Consider the following 21,145-nt stretch of genomic DNA (forward strand, 5'->3'; position numbering starts at 1 on the left):
ATTCATAGATAGTAATATTGCCCAAAGTGGAATGTTAACTCAAGTTGCCCCAAAGCTGATCTAATTTTCCTATTCAACAAGAAATGAGGCTATCTTGTTTAACATTTTTTGAAATATGCCAGAAAGTCTATTTTTATGCTTAGTTTTCTGTCATTTTTAACTCATTTTTTTTTCTTATTAGGTCATCTGCATATTCAAATGCATCTTGTCAAAGGAGAAGACCTTGCTGTGAAAACCAACTTTATCCTGCCATTGCAGAAGTGGTTTCGACTAGATATCTCTTTTAGTGGAGGACAGGTAGAGTGTCAGTAGACAGTCCATAATCTATTTCATTCTCAGCATCTGTGCCAATAAGGTGGAACACTTGATTTTAGGGAGCAGCAAAATCTTCAGAAACAAGTTTGTTGGAGAAGATAGTGAGTTGTATGCTTTTTAAGTCAGACTGTCGCAGGCATTCGAACCAGAACAGTCCTGTCTCACTACAGTCAAAAGCATCCCTTTTAAATTCTATGAATAGGGAAGTAATCACACCAACAATACATTTAGAATTATCTAGACTTAGTCCCTTCCCCTTGAGGAACCAGACTTACAAGGGTAAATATTTCAACGGCCTCAATTGTATTTTACATAAGGTCAGCAAAATGCCTGAATTCAACTAAGTGATTGGTTGACTAATAGGTTGTTGTTGAATTAACCGACTTCTTTTGACATCACGTAGACACAGTCATAAAGTTGTAATTCTAGTGAGGAAAAGATTGTTCAGACATTTAGTGCCATGAATCATCACACATAGCAGTGCCATGTCCTCGTGGCACAGATTTTCATGTTATGGCAAACCTATGACTATTGTCTTTGGAGTTAATTTCATCTTTTCGCTGTATACAAAGTCAATATGTTACATTTTCCTGGTTACTTTATTCTTTTACTAACCTTCATTATTGGTTTGTGGTTTTCTTGAAACAAAATTGGGAAGAGACTTTGTTTTTGTTGTGTACTGAATGATACTTGGTTTCACTCTTGGTTGTAGGTTATGGCTTTTCTTTTTTTTTTTTTCTTAGAGAAAAGGAAAATAATGTTAGAACTTGATTCCTTCCTGGGAGATTTCTGTGAATAGCTTGGGGTTTTTGTTTCATTGGAAGTGTCAGATGCCCCTGTTGAGTCCAGTTTCTAATGCAAAAATTGTGGCGCTATTTTGTTTTTTGTATAGTTGTGTAAGAGTATATTCTTTGTATTTTTTTTATCAGTGTCACTCTTGTCCCCTAAGAAAAACATCAGGCAAGGCTATGTATTGCTTCTGGAGGTATTTAAATCACACAAAATCAATCTTATTGAACCCCTATTATTTGTAAGGTAACATGTTTGTTGTCCACGTGCCAAAGGCACTTGCTGTCTAGTAGGTGAGAAAGAGTATCAAGATATAAACGGTCAAGGAGCAACTAGGTGGGGAAGTGGATACAGTGCTGGGCATGAAGTCAGGAAGACTTGTCTTCCAAAGTTCAAATCTGGCCTCAGACACTTACTAGCTGTGTGACCCTGGGAAAATCACTTAACCTTGTTTGCCTCAGTTCTTAATCTGCAGAATGAGCTGGAGAAGGAAATGGCAAACTGCTCTAGTATCTTTGCCAAGAAAACCCCAAATGGGGTCAAAAAGAGTTGGACATGATAGAAACACTGAACAACAACAAAAATAAACAATCAAAGATTGTTTCAGCTTCAGATGACCAAAACAGGGGATGTCACAAAGGCACGCCCATGATTAATTGCCAACTGAAAGTACAGACAATAATTGCCATAGGACTTTAGAGAAGTCTCTGGAGTGTGCCAGAGAAGGCTTTGTGGAAGGGATGACATTTCTGCTGAGTTTTGCTAGAAGGAGAGAAGAGAGAATGGATGAATGTGATTTGCATAGATGGAAAAAGTCATTCAAGATAAATGAAAAGCTGTGAATATAAATGGGAACAGTGAAGAATGTCGTATTCAGGAGATACTGAGTAAACTAGTTTGACTTTATGGGAGGATTCACGTGAGGAGGAGCAGGAAATGAAAGCAAAGAGGTTTCTTAGGGCCAAAATATGAAGAAATTCAAATTCCAGGTTTTATTTAATTTAGGTTTTATTTGATAGGCAGTAGGGAGTCATTGAAAGTCTTTGAGCAGGGGAGTGACATGATGAAAATGGTATTTTAGGATGACTAATATGACTGCATTACACAGACTCAACTGAAGTAGAGAAGACTGGAACCAGGGAGATGACTTAAGAGGTTGAATTGGAGGTGTTTTATGTTGAGCTTCCAAATGAGTACAGGTCTAAGAGATGGAGACAGAAAGAAAATATGGATTGGGCTCTTTAAAAGGTGATCAAAAACACAGATCCAAGAGCTCTTTTTGTGTGAGCAGAATTTGTGAAGTTGCACAGGCAGGCATCCCCAGACTTTTTTTGTCATGAAGTTACTTACCAGTTCAATTATTTTGACAAATCATTTGACCAGTAGATTTAGTGAAGCTATTTGTGAGTTTAGTTGAATAATAGATTCTTTTTTTTATTATTGACCTAACCAATTACTTGATTGACTTGACCAAATTTATGAGTAGTTTTCTATTCTGTAGGCACTGAACCATTTAGCAGTTATCACCAGGAACATCATATTTGAGTATCATCAACAAGCACTTAGTCAGCACCTAGTGTGCTCTTTCAGCATTCAGCTGGGCACTGTGGGGAATACAACTAAATTAAAAGAGGAACTCCCTTCCTTTGGGAAGATTTGTTGTTGTTGGTCAGTTGTACCTGACTCTTCCTGACCCCATTTGGGGTATTTGTGGCAAAGATACTGGAGTGGTTTGCCATTTCCTTCTCCAGCTCATTTTATAGCTGAGGAAGCTGAGACAGACAGGGTGAAGTAAGTGCCTTGTCTATAGTCACACAGCTAGGAAGTGCCTGAGGCCAGATTTGAACTCAGGAAGATGCGTCTTCCTGACTCCAGGTCCAGTGCCCCACTTAGTTGTCTGGGAAAGTTATGTTCTTATTAATGAGAACAGATGTACCCTAATGAAACAACCAGAGAATAACGTAAGACAGCATATAATTGAGTGTTATATTGTATGATGTAAACTTAAAAGCACTTTGAGAATTCAAAAATTCAGAGGAGTGATAAAGGATAACAGTATATGAAGGGTCTACAGAGCTAAAACATTTTTTTTTTCTGAGGACTCTTTGGCAGCAGTCTAAATTTTAACAAGCTCTCTTTGAGATCTAAAGTTCCCTTTTCTTTCAAGAACCTGAGTCTTCACACATGAAATAAAAAGCCCTTCCATTTGTGAGAGACTGTGGTTTTGAAGGATCTGAAATCCAATGGGAAGCATTTCTTACTTAATAGAAATATATGTGTGTACACGTCCGTATATACATATGTGTTTATATGTATTACACATATGTGTGTATATGTATCATACACCCCATATATACATATATGTTTATATCTGGGTATGTGTATATCCCACATATATACAGTGTTCATATCTGGATGTGTATATACCACGTATATGTATACATACATCACACATGCATGCACATATGCATACACATACACATATATACATATATGTATACACACATACCTATCACGTTATGTCATTTGGGGAGGTTACATTTTTGCATTGTGTCCATTAAGTACACATAATGAGAGTACAGTGTTGACAAGCATTCAGAAACTATACAATTAAGAGATGAACCCAAAATATATTAATGTTAATTATATGTACCATACTTAGCAAAATATGATTAATTCTATTTAATTCAATCACTAAAAATACTTGTCTCTTTTCTCTCTTTAGATCATAGTAACAGCCAGTGTTGGACAGGATTTGAAAAGCTATCACAATCAGTCAATTATGTAAGTGCAGCATTTTGTTTTACCCAAAATGATGCAGTGTGAAGTTTGAGGAGTGTCTATACTGTGTTTGTGTATCGCAGTTTGCTTTCCTTTTCATTCAGCTTCTTTACTCATGACCTTTTTTTCCTGCCCTGTAACAAGACTTTATCCTTCCTTTCTTCCTTCCTTCCTTCCTTTCTTCCTTCCTTCCTTCCTTCCTTCCTTCCTTCCTTCCTTCCTTCCTTCCATCCTCCCTTCCTTCCTCCCATTCTCCCCCCTTTCTCTTTCTTTCTCTCTTTCTTTCTTCCTTCCTTCCTTCCTTCCTCCCTTCCTTTCTTTCTCTCTTTCCTTCTTCCTTCCTTCCTTTTTCTTTCTTTCTTTCTTTCTTTCTTTCTTTCTTTCTTTCTTTCTTTCTTTCTTTCTTTCTTTCTTTCTTTCTTTCCTTCCTCCCTCCCTCCCTCCCTCCTTTCTTTCTTTCTTTCTTTCTTTCTTTCTTTCTTTCTCTTTCTTTCTTTCTTTCTTTCTTTCTTTCTTTCTTTCTTTCTTTCTTCTTTCCTTCCTTCCTCCCTCCCTCCCTTCTTTCCTCCCTCCTTCCTTTCTTTCTTTCTTTCTTTCTTTCTTTCTTTCTTTCTTTCTTTCTTTCTTTCTTTCTTTCTTTCCTTCTTTCCTTCTTTCCTTCTTTCCTTCTTTCCTTCTTTCTTCCTTCCTTTCTTTCCACAGACTCTTCACTCCCTTCTTTCAGCCACAGAGCCATATTCCTTTTCTACATGTCCACGTAAATTAGGCTTCTCTCTTATAGTACTTTAAAATTATTTGTTTTCTTGAAAAAACATTGTGTAAAATACATCATCTTTCTAATATTGTTTATTGAAAACAGTTGATATGTTAGAAACTGTGTAAATGGGAAGCATTCTTCATATTTATGTTTCTAATCTGAATTAGAAATTTATACAGTTATAAATATTGGTGTGGTTTGTCATCCTTATGTAATCTTTTCCCAAAAGAGTTATAGAAAAAGAATTTGGCCTCTTGCCTTGTATTTTATAATTATTTCCTTTCTTCCAGTTTTTGTGTATAATCGTGGGACTCATAGCCAAGAGTCTAAAATGCTGAAATCATAAGGGTAACCTTCTGATATAATTGAGAATTGGCAAAGCACTAGTTAAATATTCTGATTACACTGAGACTTAAGAGGTTTGTGGAGAATGTGGAGAGGGTCTAATGAAGAAAAAAGAAAACCACTAAAGCATATTGTAAAGGATTTTCAGAATTCATTAGGACTGCTGAAATTCCATTGGTCTATGGCCTTTGTTAGCCCCTGTCACACCTAGCAATGCTACCTTTTCTCATCCTAACCATCTCTGCCGCCTTTTTCTGTGCATTTCTTTGAGAGTCCAAGGAAGTGTATGCAATCTGCAACAGATGTTTGAACAACTTAGAATGCAAGACAAAAACATATTCCCTTGAAAACAAAGCAAAAAAAAAAAAGTGAAAGGAGATGAGCAGTGTTTTAAGTTTATTTGTTTATTACCATATTTCCTATTTCCCATTAAGCTCACACTGATTTCTTTCAGGTTCTGGGCACATAGAACAGTGCTATTTTCATAGCTGGATTAAAGGATTAGAGTTATATAGAAAGGCTAAAGAACTGGTATTATTTAGCATGGGAAGAGAAGGCTGGGGCAGCTACTTAATAACTATATTGAACTAGATGAAGGATGTCAATTAACCAGTTAGTCTTGATCAAGAATAGAGCCAAAAGAAATAGAATGAAATTGCAGCAAGTGAGATTTAGATTAGACCCAAAGAAAAACTCAATGAGCCTAAGAGTTTTGAATTTTATATGGGTGATTTTGATATTTTTTCTGAAGATTTCAAGAACAGGATAGGTAACAATTTGGAAGAAGGGAATGAACTAGACAGTCTCTTCAGATCTCTGCAGCTCTGATTCTGTGACATGTTATGAAAATTAAGTGTTTAAGTTTTATTGCATTTCCTGATTCTCATTAGACCACTCTGATTTCTTTTTGTTAATTAAATGTTTTATTAGAAGCATACTATTAAACATCAATTACAGTTACTGAATAATTATTTACATTTTAATTAATTTCAATTCATAAAGAATCACACACTCCTTCAGTTTCTCTGATTCCCCTTCAGGATTTTTTGACTATTCCTTCTCATTTACTTTTCCTTCTATGATCATAGTCAAACAGCATTGGTTCCTTATACTGAAAGGCATAATGCTGAATTTGGAAGCAAATTGAATTTGAATCATGGCAGTGCCCCATAAATGTTAAGAAGCTAGTTTAAAAGGTTCCTTCCTGTTTCTCCCTTCCTTGCCCTTCCTCAGTCCCTCCCCCAGATATTTTCACTATCTGGTTGAACTTCATGATTGCGTATACGTGTGTGTGTGTGTATACATATATATATATGTACATATAAAATCATATATCAGATTGCTTACTGTCTCAGGGAGGGAGAAGGGAAGGAAGGGAGTGATAGAATTTGGAATTCAAAACTTAAAAAAAACACAAATAATGAATGTTAAAAATTGTTTTTACATGTAAATGGGGGGAAGTACAATGTTATTTAAAATATATCTTGTGTTAAACTTCATAGTCACCTGTTACATTTTTCTACAAGGTCTTTCTTTTCTCTTCAAGCACAACAGATATAGAGAGATTAATCTTAGATATCTGTGCGTACCCAGGATCCTCTCTATCTCAGGTGTTTCTAGGGATTCCATTTTCAGAAAGTGTCTGGTCAGGACAATCACAAATTGCAGGTTTGCTTGCTCTCGTATGACCTTGGAAAAGCCTCTTAATACTCTTCGGATTCAGTTTTCTATCAGTATAAAAACATTTCTATTGGCGCTTCCACAAAAGTGTGATAGTGCAAGTTCACCAGGGAATGTTTGAAAGGTGCTTGAGAATGAAGAAATGAGACCCAAAATACAAATCTGGGATTCAGGAAGCCACCAATTGTAGGTGACAGTCTATAGAAGTCAGTAATTTAAGACCTTCATGTAGCAACAGCTATTTAGTGGGTAGGTGAAAATTAGTTCAGAGTTAAACCAGGTTAAAAATTAATCCAAGTCTTTCAATTTACATGTATTTGTATACTTCTGAGCTTGGCTCTTCTTTGATGGCTAGATAGGAGTGTGTTAATGTGCCTAACTCATCTGAAGAGAGTAGCTTCAGCATTCAATGAAAGTTTATGTTGGCCACAAAGGGTTAATTTTTTGAGCCATGGCAGCTGGAGAAGACCATCTAGTACACGCAGAAGGGCCAGAAGCTATGTTGATGAAGAGGATGGCCGTGCTGATGAAATCACTACTCCGTGAAGGTTACATTAGCCAAATTCATGGCCATTAAAAGAAGTAGTTCAGCAATCAGTTCAACAAATATCTATTAAGTACCTTCCACGTGCAAGGATGAAGCCATTTTGGGGAATTCCGATCTTCTTGAACACATGTGTCCTTTGGTACTATCAGGGGACACAGGGTTCCTTTTGTGAAGCCAATGAGAGTTTCCTAGGGGAAAACTGCAGAGGGCCAGAAAAGAGAAAGATGTGGACACAAATAGGAAACAAGCCTGCGCAACTCTTCTGTAGCCAGTTCAGATGACCTTGTGGCTTGCCAGAAAAGATCACTAATGGAGGTTGCCCAATGTTCTCTGAGAGAAGTGGCAAAGTCTTTAACAATGGATTGGATCCTCATCATTTGGAGATTGATGTGGTCATGATGGAAGGGTAGGGAGACTTATAGGAGTATCCCAAGAACAAAAAAAGGGTCCTTTCTTTCCAGTTTCCTTTAGCTTTTGTATCTAGTCCATTTCCAGGTGTCTGCACTCATCATCCCATGGGGCTTTATAGCAAAATGTGTCAGACACTGCCCTTGTTTTCATGCCTTCCCTTCTAGCTCTACCCAGAGGGTCTCGCTCACCTCCTCTCCTAAAGTCCCAGTCTAGCCACACTTAGACTGGTTCCAGCTGTGATAGGAGGAATATGAAAGGTTCTGTGCTGAGGAAGGTCACCACAGGACTCCAACATTATTTCTGTCACCATAAATCCATTCTGCTTACTTTGCTCTAGTCCTCAGTTCTTGCAGAGATCTTGGCTTCTGACTGCTTGCGTGTATAATGATGATAATACCATTGCACATCAGCTAGGTAGCACAGTGAATAGTTGAGCTGGACCTGGAGTAAGGAAGTCCTTAATTCAAATCTGGCCTCAGACACTTACTGTCTGTGTGGCCCTGGGCAAGTCACTTAACTTCTGTTTGCTTCAGTTTCCTCATTTGTAAAATTGGGATAATAATAGCACCTACCTCTTAGGCTCATTGTGAGGATCAACTGAGATAATAATTTTAAAGTACTCAGCATAGTACTGGGCACTTAGTGAGTGCTATATAGTGTTAGTTGTTATTTTTAATAATACTAATAAACCATTATGCCAACCTTAAAGCATTATAGAAATGCTAGCTATTATCCAGTATTAGTCTATCACTTTAAGCAAAATGTACCCTACAGGATAGATAATATAATTATTTTACTTATGATGAAACTGAGGATCTGAGGGGTTAAATGTTTTTCTCATAGTTACATAGCTACCATCAGAGCCTGGATTTGAACTAGGGTTCCTGATTCCTTCGACTTTTTATTTGCTTGGTTTCTACTGCCCTGACTGATTCTATCTGCATGTAGCTTAAACTTCATCTTGTCTGCCTAGATTCTGACTCTGATTTTGACTTGATTTTTCAGTTCTTGCCTATCGATAGAAACAGTGGACCCCATGCTATCTCTGACCTTTATTACCTCCTCTACCCTTCAGCTTTTGCTTCATCTTTCTTGGTCCTAGCTCTTCACCTAGAGCTATGACCCACCATTATCTATACCCATTCCACATGAAGGTTTTATTGTTGATGTCTTTATTATTAATATTGCTGTTGTTGTTAACCTTAGTGTTGTAAAATCAGGCAATTTCACTTTTACTGGTAATGAAAACAGAAAAGAGAAAGGATATGTCATTGGCCCTTGGGTCATCCATCGTGATTTTTAGAACAAATGATTTCTTAACTAGTGCTCCATCTGCTGGTTCACGTTGCCCTTGGAGAGGGAGAGGCTTGGGGACACGTGGGAATGAAAAGGAGTCACCAAAGTGGCTTGGATTTCTTGTTTTAAGTCCCATCAAAACATAGAGTCTGCATAATAACCTATATATTCTTTTTCTAGTTTTCGAGAGGATTTCTATTATAATGACACAGATGGCTACTTCATTCTCGGAGGGAGCAGGTATGCCCCTGGAGTTGAAGGGTTCTTTGGTCCCATGAAATACTATCGTCTCAGTGTGATGGAGACTGAACAGGTAGGGATAGAGGCTAAATGACAAATCAATGGTCATTCACAAGTAATGTAACACAGGAACTTGTAATGCAATGGAAACAAGAGATTTACTGAAGACAAATTGAGTAATAATTCTGTAATCAAACATGATTAATTTTGAGGGTTCCAGCAAGTGTAATAATGGATTCCTGTCAAGATTTGGTTCATTTAATACTCATAAAATGGAAATAATTTGCTTTCTGTGTTTTAATAACTACTAGCTTAATGATAGAGAAGACTTTCATCAGGATGTTGCATATCCACTGATTAAACTAATGAAAGAAGTCTAAGTTGTTCAGTCTTTGTGAGGTGTCATTTAAGGTAATAGGAAGACATGCTTTAGCAAGGGAAATTCTTTGTTTAGTGAGTTCCTTTAAAAAAAATTCAGGCAGCCTCTGACTTAAAAATGGATTGTTTTAAAAGTTCATTTGGAGTGTGAAACATATTTTCCACAGAGAAAATGTTTATATGTATATCTATAAGAGTGTGTGTTTATAAATAGACACACAAACATATATATGTAGCTATACATACACACCTATATTCATATATATGTATACATACACACACACACACACACACACACACACACACACACACACATATACAATGATTAGGTTCCTAAACCAACTCAGAAAATCCTAACTCATAATATGACTGAAATATAATACAGTATTAACAGTACTATTGGAACTGGCTGCCATATGTAGCAATATTTTCATGGGAAATTGTGTTCAGTTACAATTCCAGATGTCTGGAACACCTCATCTCCTGTTATAATTTGGCAGTAGGATCATGTGGAATTCTTCTCCACTCACTCTGTCACTTTCCAGGCAGTGAGAACAAGCTGTAAGCTCTTCTCTATGCTCAGGAGTAGGAACTCTAGCTGATTAGATGTTGAGAGAGGTGGGTGAGGAGGTTGGAAGATGAGATGCTGGGAAAATCTTGGGTCAGACCTGTAGTTATCCCTAGGAACACTTGTCATTTTGTCCATCATCTCTTTCTTTTTTCTTAATATTAAAAATTTATAAACCTAGTAAAGAGAAACATCATGGCATGGTGGGAAAAGTGGTATAATGGAAAGTGACTCGGAGTCAGGAACACCTAGATCCAAGTTCTAGGCCATACAACTAAAAAGGTACAGACACATTGCTGATCTGTATCTGAGGGAAGCCATGCTGGAATTTGATTTCACACCAGTGAAGTGTCCAGTTTGGACCATCAACAAAAATAAATAATCAAATAAATATAAAAAATAAGGAACAGAATCATAGTAAAACCATAAAAATTATGCTGTACATTTTAACAAAAAAAGTATCAAACAGATTAAACAAACTGAATACATTTAATTTGTGTCCCCTTCACAATTCATCAATATTTTTATTACTTTTGGGTTTTTTTCTCATTTTTATATAGTCGTTGTCTATGCATGTTTTTTTGCTTCTATTGCTCTCGCTTTGCATTTCTCCTTATGAGCCTTTCCATACTCCCTGATAGGTTTCATATTCATCTTCTTTTATGATGCTATAATATTCTGTTGCATTAATATACCGTCATTTGTTTAGCCATTTTCAACCCAAATATAGAGGTTGTTTCTAGGTTTTCTTTTTTTTTCCTATAACAAATAAAGCAGATATATTTTTGTACAGGAGAATGTTTTTGTCCTTTTTGTGAAATCTTTTGGATAAGGCCCTGGCAATGAAATAAGTGTATAATGAATTTTGTTACCTGACACATGGCATATTGTCCAGTCCACTTTTTTCTCCACTCACTGTGCTCTTTTCCATGGGCCCCAGAGATTGATCTTACTTTCCTTTTCACTGTCATTACCTATTGCTTCCATCCACAGTTTCTAGTCACCCCTGATCCACTGTAGAACAGAATAAAATCTCATAGCTTTTCCCTTATGCCAGAGCAATTGTCACTTTTGAGGTTTTAACAAAGAATTTTCCCTGTTTCTATCAGTGGCACAGCCACTCACCTACTTACCATACTCTAAGTCCCCATGTTAATGTTTGCCCTTTTCTCACCTTGTACATCTAATCAAATTTATTGATTCTACATATGTAACTTCCCTAGAATCTATCTCCTCATTTCTGCTACCACCCTAGTATATACCTTTATTACCACCCACTTGGAATATTTTGATAGATTCCTATTAATCTCCCTCCTTCCATTCTCTTCTTCCCTTCCATTCATTTCATATCACTTTCTTACACATACACATAGTCACTCCTCTGCCCAAAACCAGTCAGTGCCTCTCTTTGGCTTTACCAAATAAAACCCAGACTCTTTACCTTGGCATTCATGGCTCTCCACAATATGGCACCAACCTTCCTTTCAAGCTTTACAAATCAAGCAGTCAACAAGCATTTATTAAGAGCTTACTATTTGTCAAGCACTGTACTCACACTGTTCTCTACCACTGGTTCTATGCTTTAGTCAAACCGGGTTACCCATCATTCCCTGTACTCATCTATGCTTTCCCACCTCCATGCTTTACTTAGACTCTTCCCTGTGTCTATGTGCCCTTCTCTCTCCCCCTCCCAATCCATACCTGCTGAAATGTTACTATTACAGCTTAAATGCCCTTCACAAAAACTTCCTTGATTTCCCCAGTCAGGCATGATCTTTCCTTCCTTGGATCTCATATAGAGTTTTTATTATGTTTTATTTCATATTTTTTGTATATGTGTCTGTTTTCCTACTCCACATTTTCCCCAGTACCTAGTACAGGGATTTCTGTGTGTGATCATGTATAATTTTTTACATGTAGAAGGTATTTAATAAATGTTTGATGAATTAAACTGAACTGCTAGAAAGGACAAGAATAAAAAGATAGGTTAAAAAAAGTTTCCTTCCTATCCTCCCCTCGCCTCTTTTCCTTTTGCACTAAAGTCCTGTAGAGAAAGACAAAAGTACACTTAGATGATAATTAATGGCAATTCTTTGAGTGCACATAGGACCAAAGTAATACCTATCTACATTTCAGAGGACCACTGTGACCTAGTGGGTCTCCTAAGCTTTTCATCATAGAACCTGGATTGGTCTGAGACCAGCTCTGGGACTTGGGAAGCAACATTTGGGGAAGGAATGGGCAGGGAGCAAGGAACCCCTGTTTCTTCCCTTCTCCTCATAGGTCCTGAACTAGACTAAAAGCTTGTGGTGTGAACGGAGTGGAGAATCAGACACCAAAGCTAGGACTTGGGGCGGGGGAAAGGGAGGAAGTCAGCAATATGGGTTCTGAAGCAGTGAGGATGATGGAAAGGGAATGGTAGGAAATCCCAAATAACAGCTGCCAAGAGGAAATAGGTCTTCCTACGTCCACCCAGGTGAGCATTTGTCTATGAGATATGTCAAGTATCTTGCTGACCAAATAAAGTCCAGACTCTACTTTGGCACTCAAGGCTCTCTGCAAGATATGTCAGTAAGTTAAGTGTATGTAATTTGGAGAATTTCTGTATAGACAGGCACAGTGGATAGTTTTGGGAGTAGCATACAGACTGCTAAAGTCCCTTATCTAGAAGTTGTCTGAACAGCTGATGAGTTTTTAAATTTTGGCACTGTAGCTAGTTCCTACAGTGTATGTGTAACATGGCTTGTGTAACATTATGCTCACGTGAAACAGAATCTCCCATAAGGAAATGCTCCTTGAACTGGCCCAACTGTCTGGACTGTGGTTGTAATGGCTCTAACTTCTGCCTACAGCAGGGTGGGATGGGAGGAATATATATGGTATAGCCTATTGAATGCTAGACTTGGAGTGTGGGAGTTCTGGATTCAAATCCTAACTCTGGTATTTACTAATTTATGACCCTGGGCAAATTTCTTAATCTCTCTGATTCCCAGTTGCCTTACGTGTAATAATAATAGCTAACATCTGTAGCGCACTTCAGTGTTTGCACAGAGCTTTACATATGATCTCATTCAGTCCTCACAACAGCCCCGTGAGATAGGTGCTGTTATTACTATCTCCCATTTATATATTGAGGAAATTGAGGCTGAAGAAGGCTAAGTGACTTGCCAGCATCACACACCTAGCTAGTGTCTGAGACTAGGTTGGACTTCAGGTCTTCCTGACTCTAAGTGCCATACTCTACCCACTGCACCACCCACGGCTGCTGTAAGTATCAGATGAGGTGATGTGCATCAAGACCTCCGCCAACTTGAAAGGATTACATGTCGTGCTAGTTATTATTAGTATGCAGACCTTGATTTTCCCATGGGGGAGCCCTAGACGCAGTAGCCTTCCTTCACCAGTTGCCTTACTTCACCTTGACTTTCCTCCTCCAGTTCCAGGAAGGAAGACCAGAAGCCTTCTGTCTGTATTAGCCATCCCTTGATAGGAGAGTCTCTTGTTTTCATTGCTTCTTTTACAGTTAATTCTGCAATAGGGTGACTGGCACCCTAAAATTCAAATCCCAAATGGGAGAAAAATAAGGACCCTACAGATGGAAGAGAGCTGAAGCTGAGAGAGGAGAAGGGAAAAAGCAGCGACTTTGATTTTGCAAAGTGTCTTATTCTGAAATACTCAAGCAGAAGGTGCATGTTTAGAAGAGATGCTCAGGAGAGTCAGAAGGGTTCTTTAGGATCTCCTGGTTCTGAAGGCATTGGCACTCAGTCTTTGCACTTGCTTTTCTTTAGATCTTCAACCCTCTCTTCAAAAAACAACTTGCCGATGAGATTGAGTTATACTATGAAAGGTGTGCTGAGATTAAAGAAATTGTGTCTCTATATGCAAACATCATACAGCAAGGTGATGTCAGTCCAAGAATGTGTAAGTATTCAGTGCTGGTGCACTACCTTTAAGCACCGTGCTTCTTGTGCTTTCTTCCATATTGAACTTCAAAGTGGACTCAACAATGACCTGACTTAAGTTAAAAAAAAAATCGGTTTCTAAAATCTGGAGTTGGGTCCTTAGCAAAACTTAGCAAAGAAATATAAAAAAGTAACGGCAAAGAGGAGCATGAAACTGTCCTTTGGTTTTAACCATAGGAAATTCCAATCTAGAGACAGAGACAGAGATTTAATCTACTATATTGCTTTATTCCCAACCAGAAGAGTTAGCAGTTTAGAAAATAAGCGTTAATTGGAGGAAAAAAATAATTACTAGATGTTTTTCTTTCATTGGTGCATTTTGACCTAAGACCATTAAGATTTGTGTATTGTTTGCTTTTACAAATACTATATAATGAATTTGTTGTTATGGATTTTTGCTTTTGTTTTTTTAAAATCCTTGAAATGGAATTCTACTTGAAGCAGCTTGTGATTTTTAATAGAAAGAACAAATTACAATTAAACTGTACAGATCTCTTGACATCTATTCAGCAAGAAATTTATTTCACTATATTACTAGGCCATAGTGATCATCTTCCCCTCCTCCAATTTGCATTCTTGGAGTCATAATCAGATCTTTCCTCTCCCTCAAACGACCATATCCAATCAGTTTTTAAATCTTACCCATTCTACTTCCATATCTCACATATCCATCTTCTCTCCCCTTGTATGGTCACCAGTCCCTCATCATCTCTTGCCTAGACTATTGCAGCAGCCTCCTAATTGGACTTGTGGCTTCCAATCTTTTGACTTCTGTAATCAATTCTCCACACAGTTCCCACAATGATCTTCCTAAAGCACAATCTGACCATGTCACCCCAGCTAAAGAAACTCCAAAGGCTTGTGATGGCTTCGAGGATAAAATATAAACTTTTCAGTTTGGTAGCTGAAGTCCGGCGCCATCCAGTTCTCCCAGGCTCACTGCTCACCACTCCCTTCTCTGTTCCAAATGAACTGGCCTGCTTGCTGTTCCCCAACTCAACACTCTCTTTCCTGCCTTTTTGCCTTTACATGGACTGCAGCACCTCTACAAGAAGCTCTTGCTTCTTTCAAGGCTTAACTCATCCTACCTCCAATGGGAAGCCATCCCTGAATTCCTTGAATTACTGGTATCCTCTCTCTCCTCCCTATATTATCATTTATCTACTTTTCTGAATATTGTATATACATTATCACTATCTCCCATATCTGCAGGAATATTTGCTCTTTGAGGTCTGGCATATACTGTTTTTCATTTTGTCTTTGTATTTACAGTGTCTTATATTTTTGCCTTCTATTTTGTAAGAGCTTAATAAATGCTTTGAGGATTGGATTGGATTAGATTAGATTGGATCGAATTGGATTGAATTGGATTGAATTGGATAATCAGTCAGCCCTCTGGTGTTCTAACTAGTGGTTGAGAGCTCACTAACTACTTCCAGTGCCATAGGACTCCCTGTCTGATGCAGTGATGCTAGAATTAGTCACATGCATTTCTTCTGGAACAGGAAATTCCTAAGGGATATTTGCTGTTAGCTGCAGCAAATTACATATTCATTCCTGCCCACACAGCTCCGTATATACCCTGTAGCTGAACTCCTCAATTGCCATTAGATTGAGGGGCAAATTTTGCACATATGCCAGTCAAATGAGTTTTGCCTCAAATGTTCCAAGTTGGAGATCAGAGATGGGTTATATGAGTGTGAAAAGGCAGTACTTTTGGAAATTCAATTCAGGAATAGGTTATATGGATCCCAAACTGCTGCTCTCACAACAAAATAAGCCAAAAATGTGATACTGTCAAAAGAGGAGAAAGTGAATATAGGGGAGCTGAGATATCCTAAAGCAGAAAGAAATGTGTGGGGTTTTAACAAATATAATTCTAGGGAAAGTATTCTGTCAGTCAGCACTTCACTTTGGCTCTATGCAGAGACTTCTCAGGGAGGAGTAGGGACAACATGAGATCTCTGTAACTACCACCCTTGAGGATTTCGCCTTCCTCAAGCTCTCCTTGCTTTGTTCTTCACACAAAGCTGCCAAAGAGAGTAGAAAAGATATTTACCTCATTGGTCCTATAGGGGACCAGTTGTTCATTTTGCAAAACCACTTAGCAGTCATCAGTAGCTCTGGATCACTTTCCCCTGGCTTGGCTACAAAGATGTGACCCAGTGACAAAGGGCACCCTTTCTAATTCCTTTCTCCTCAAATAGTCAGACATCAGCAGTTTACGTGAACTCAGATCCCTTTCCACCTCTTAACTTCCAGCTCCCGGGTTTCCTTTCAAGTTTGCCTTGGCAGGGAAGGTTCTTAGAGAGGGGAGACATTTCCTATCTCAACACACACATATGAAACAGGAAGGTGGATTAGTGTGATTAAAAAAAACACTTGACTTGGAGTCAGAAGACCTGATTCTGCCATTTACTTGCTCCAGGACCTTGGGCAGATCACTCAGCCTCTCTGAGCTCCAGTTTCCTCTGTTATAAATTGGGGATAATAGTTTGTTCCTACTCCACCTCTGTCACAAGGTTGTTGCAGGGATCAGTGAGATAATGTATGTCACCACAAATAGTTTCCCCACAAATACTATTTTGAAATAAGCTATTATTATAACTTCTTATGTTTCTCATTTTCTCTAGGTAACCACAAGAACTACTATTTAGACCTTAATGCTAGGTATGGAAGATTGTCAACATGCCGTGCCTTTCCTTGGGGAAAAGAGCTGAAGGACAGATACTTCAATTTGTTCCAGGTTTTGCAGGGAAAGGATTTATCATTTGGTAATTGAGTCTTTGTCTTGGCTTTTTGGAAACTGCTTTGGAAAGCTCCTGTTTTGGGATATTTCAGCATGTTCTCTTTGCTGGCTTGTGTCTCTAAGTGTTTCCTTTAACTAGAGTATCCTAGGGTATTTTCAGAGTTAAATTCTGGCCACATAGCTCTCAGTAAATCTGGGAGTGATACTATATATATATATATATATATATACATGTATATATATATAAAAATCCATGGCTCAAAACTGGGCCCTAAATTTAGAAATCACCTAGACAGTCCTTAATTTAAATTGTAATTTAAGTCATTCCCAACCCAGAAATCTCTAAGGATGCTTTCCACAGGTTGACGTAATTTCTTTAGGTATCCAATGACTTGGTTTTATGTATTAAGTAGATAGTTATGACTAGGAAGGTAAGGGGTTTGATAGTCATAGAATATCTAGAGGGTTGAAGGAACAGGCGAACATTAGCCTAGAGGAAAGAAGACTAAGGAAAAAGCATGATAGTTATTGTCAGATCAAGAAGCAGCGTAGTACAATGGAGAAAGAGTGCTTGGTTTGAAGTCAAAAAGCCCAGCTCAGCCATTTACAACTCCTATCACTTTAGGCAAACCACCTAATTTCTCTGATATCAGTATACCGGTCTGTAAAATGAGGAAGGTTGGACTAGCTCACCTGTGGGATCCCTACTAGCTCTAAATATATGATTCTTTGAGATTTTGGGACTGTCCTGAGGTAGGAGTAGGAGTAACATTGTTCTGTGTTGTTCCTCAGGCCAAAACTAGGTAGATGTTAATGGGAAACATGTTTCAGACATAAGAAAGGATTTAATAACTACCAAAGGTTTAAATAATGGGATGCCTTGTACAGAGGACTCCCCATCGCTGGAAGATGGGGCTTTAACTAGGACAGATGGGTACCCATCTGTTGGAAATCTTAAAGAAGAGAATCAATCCTGCATTGGATGGGACATTGGACTAGATGGACTAAGGTTCCTTCCAGCTCTAAGGTTCTATAATTAGACTTCTGACCATATTTACATAAGATTGTATTACTTACAAAAGGTTCAAAAAGAAATCAGTATTAGTTTCCACTATTTCAAAAAACTTAAAATCTTTTTTTAAAAAAACCCCAGCAAGTGATGCTAATTGGCATCCTTTCATGTTTCATTTTCCACTTCAGTAAGACTTCTTTTAATCTAAATTTAAATTTTTGCCCAAGTGTCAGGAGCTCTGACATCATTATTTTGTTAGTGCCTGGGGTCTGACAACTAAAGATGAATGTAAACTGGGATTTTTGGCTCCTTGAAGAGATTCGTATTTGAACATCAAAAATAGGTAGCGTCCGCTACCCAACTCATAAATCCCTGTGCATTGGGTGTGCCCCATTGGAGCCCTTTAACATCCCAGGCTTGCATCCTTTGGAATGAGAGGGTGTGGAGAAACTGGGACTTGTCATTTCGCTTAGCCCTCAGGCCTCTTGTGGAATGAGCTCTGCTTAGATCCGTGCTAAGGAGCGGCCCACTAGGTGCTGCTGTGAATGCTAGATCTTTCTCCACCAAGCCTTGCCTCCCACAGACACACACAGACCTATATTAGTCATTCCCCTGGGGCCGAATGAGAAGCACTGGTTAGAGGGCTATTCCGCCAGCAGCCCCTCCCCGTCCCAGCTACTGTTGTCCTCCCTCTCCCTTCCGAAAAAGAAGATGAAACCTTCTTCAGAGACAAGTCATACTTTACCTGGGGCATTTCATTGGCTAGAGCTAGAGAGTCCTCCTCATATTAGCACAGCGAAAGAGGTTGGCATGCCTGAGATATGCTTAGTTATGTAACCAGAAGGAATAAATGGCATGTAAATCTTATTTTATAGTTTCTAATAAATAATTTTAGGTTTTAAAGTATTTTTGCCCCGGTTTCCTGTGGAAAGAACAGAAATCAAATTGGTGTGACGGTATGCCTACTCCCTCCCTTCCTTCTGACCTCAATCTGTCCTAAGTACCTAGCATAGCTTCTGAATCTCACTAGGTAAAATTGATCATTGGCTGACCGTAGCTGACAAGAGATTGCATTTGGGTTGTTTTTATAATCCTTCCCTTGTTTGGAATTCATCTGCTTCATGTCAGTAGCTTGAATTAACACCTTTCAGTTTACATAGGGGTTTTTTTTAAGTCAGTCAACAGGCATTTATTATTTACTCAGTGCCGAGCACCATGCTGAACACTGGGGAAACAGAGATAGGTAAAAACAACCCCTCCTCTGAGCAGCTCACATACTAATGAGGGAGACAGATTGTGAATAAATAGGTACATACCAGATATATGCAGCTTCCATCCAATTACCACCATTGGGCATGATGAAAGCATGTGAAAATTCTGTCAGATGTGTAATGTTTGGAACCACTTGTTTTAGTCATTGAAGGAAGAAGGAGGAATAACAGGTTTTTAAAAAGAATCTAGTCCAAGGAGTTCATACTTTATCAATTCAATAAATATTTGTTAAGAGCCTGCTATGTGCCAGCCACTGTGTTAAGCACCAGAAATACAAATAAGAAAAAAAATGACACTCCCTGCCTTCAAGGAGCTTATAATCTAATGGGGAAGGACAATACACAAAAGGAAGCTAGAAAAGTGGGCAAAGACACCAGAAGGGACCCAACTCAGGGGCATCTTGTTCTGTGACGTTTAAACCCAACAAAGCCGCAGTGGAACATGAGCAGGAAAGTCTAAATCCTGCCCTCTATAAAGGAAAACTTTGGGAGGAATTTAATGTTCCAGCCTCCAGCCCTCCAACTGGACTTTTATATAGAGGGATAAAACAAAAGATTAAATTGTGAAACGAGGGATTTGGGCTAGACATCAAGAAAACCTCTCTTGACATAAAGTTGGAATCACTGGATGGATCACCACAGGAATTTGTGAAGTCATTTCCAAGGTCAGGGCTGGGAGGAAAGAGGGGTAGAAGTTGCAAAGAGACAAGCTTAGATTTGGGTAAGTATTCTTTCATGACAGCTCCTTCAGAATAGAATGTCATATCATGGCTTCTCCATGACTGGAAGTATTCACATAAAAGCTTGGCGGCCACTTGTTAGCTATATTGGAGGGCAGATTCTTGCTCAGCCTTGGGCTGGACTGGATGACCTCTGAGTCTCTTCCAACTAAGAGATTCTGAGATTCTCTGAAGCCTTTAAAACTAAGACAGCCTTGTTAGGCACAGCCCTGCTTTTAGTCAATAGAACCTGGGATTTTATGACTATGTATGTATGTGTGTATATGTATGTGTATATAAGCATATACATACCTATGTTTGTGTACATATATGTATATGTTTAATTCAATCAACATGTAGTAATCACCTACTATGCTTAAAGCATTGTGCTAAGCACTGGGGGTACAAAAAGAGGCAAAAGACAGATGTTGCCCTCAAGGAGCTTACAATCTAATGGGGAGTCAACATGCAAACAAATATATACAAAGCAAGCTATGTACAGGATAAATAGGAAATCATTAAAAGAAAGAAGGTACTGGAGTTAAGGGGGTTAGGGAAGGCTTCCATATATATTTACATGCACATATACATAGTCACAAAATCATTGGCTCCATTATCTAAAAGCAGAGTTTTTATATACATATACATGTTTCTATATACCTATGTAGTGTTAGCATGGCATTGTGGTTAGAATTCTGGGCTCGAGTCCTGCCTCTGGCACATAACAAATACTGACTCATTACCCTGGGCAAGTCACTTAACCTCTCGATGCCCCAGGTAACTCTTTAAACTTATAAGTTGTAGAGAAGGTACCAGTCGACATTGGTAGAAGGTGTCTCTTCTTCCCAGAGTTCATATACCGATGAAATCCCAGGTCCAATTGTTATACTGTATCTTTACAACCTGGACAGTATCCCTATCAGTACATCCACAATTATATCTCCATCAGCAGTATCTAAAATTGTGGAGGGAATATCATTTGTCTTAACTTTAAATAAGTCAACAGTGTCCTTGAAATAGATAGATAAGAAGAGTCAAGGAATTTGGCAAATGACTAGGCTTCAAATTTTTTGCTGTTGTTCAGCCATGGCTGACTCTTCATGACCCTGTGGACCATGGGGTTTTCTTTGCAAGGATACTGGAATGGTTTGCTACTTCCATCTCCTGTGCATTAAGAGGTTCAGTGACTCATCCAGGGTCACACAGCTAGTAAGTGTCTGAGACTGGATTTGAACTCAGGTCCTCCTGACTCTAGGCCCAGTGATCTATCCACTGAGCCATCTAGCTGCCTCTAATTCTGTGACAAATCTGCTATTTGTACCATA

General features: G+C 38.5%; 1 protein-coding gene across 1 annotated transcript in view; it reads left to right on the plus strand.

The window, feature by feature from the left end:
- The window catches only part of SEL1L3 (SEL1L family member 3), a 124,055-nt gene that overhangs the window by 32,777 nt on the left and 70,133 nt on the right, over positions 1 to 21,145 (plus strand). Inside the window, exons 5-9 of the mRNA XM_036764891.1 lie at positions 182 to 297; positions 3,830 to 3,888; positions 9,102 to 9,234; positions 13,896 to 14,028; positions 16,703 to 16,843. Of these exons, the coding sequence (XP_036620786.1) occupies positions 182 to 297; positions 3,830 to 3,888; positions 9,102 to 9,234; positions 13,896 to 14,028; positions 16,703 to 16,843 (582 nt within the window). The remainder of the gene's footprint in view (positions 1 to 181; positions 298 to 3,829; positions 3,889 to 9,101; positions 9,235 to 13,895; positions 14,029 to 16,702; positions 16,844 to 21,145) is intronic.

Source organism: Trichosurus vulpecula, chromosome 6 (genome assembly GCF_011100635.1).
Source record: "Trichosurus vulpecula isolate mTriVul1 chromosome 6, mTriVul1.pri, whole genome shotgun sequence".
Lineage (NCBI taxonomy): Eukaryota > Metazoa > Chordata > Mammalia > Diprotodontia > Phalangeridae > Trichosurus > Trichosurus vulpecula.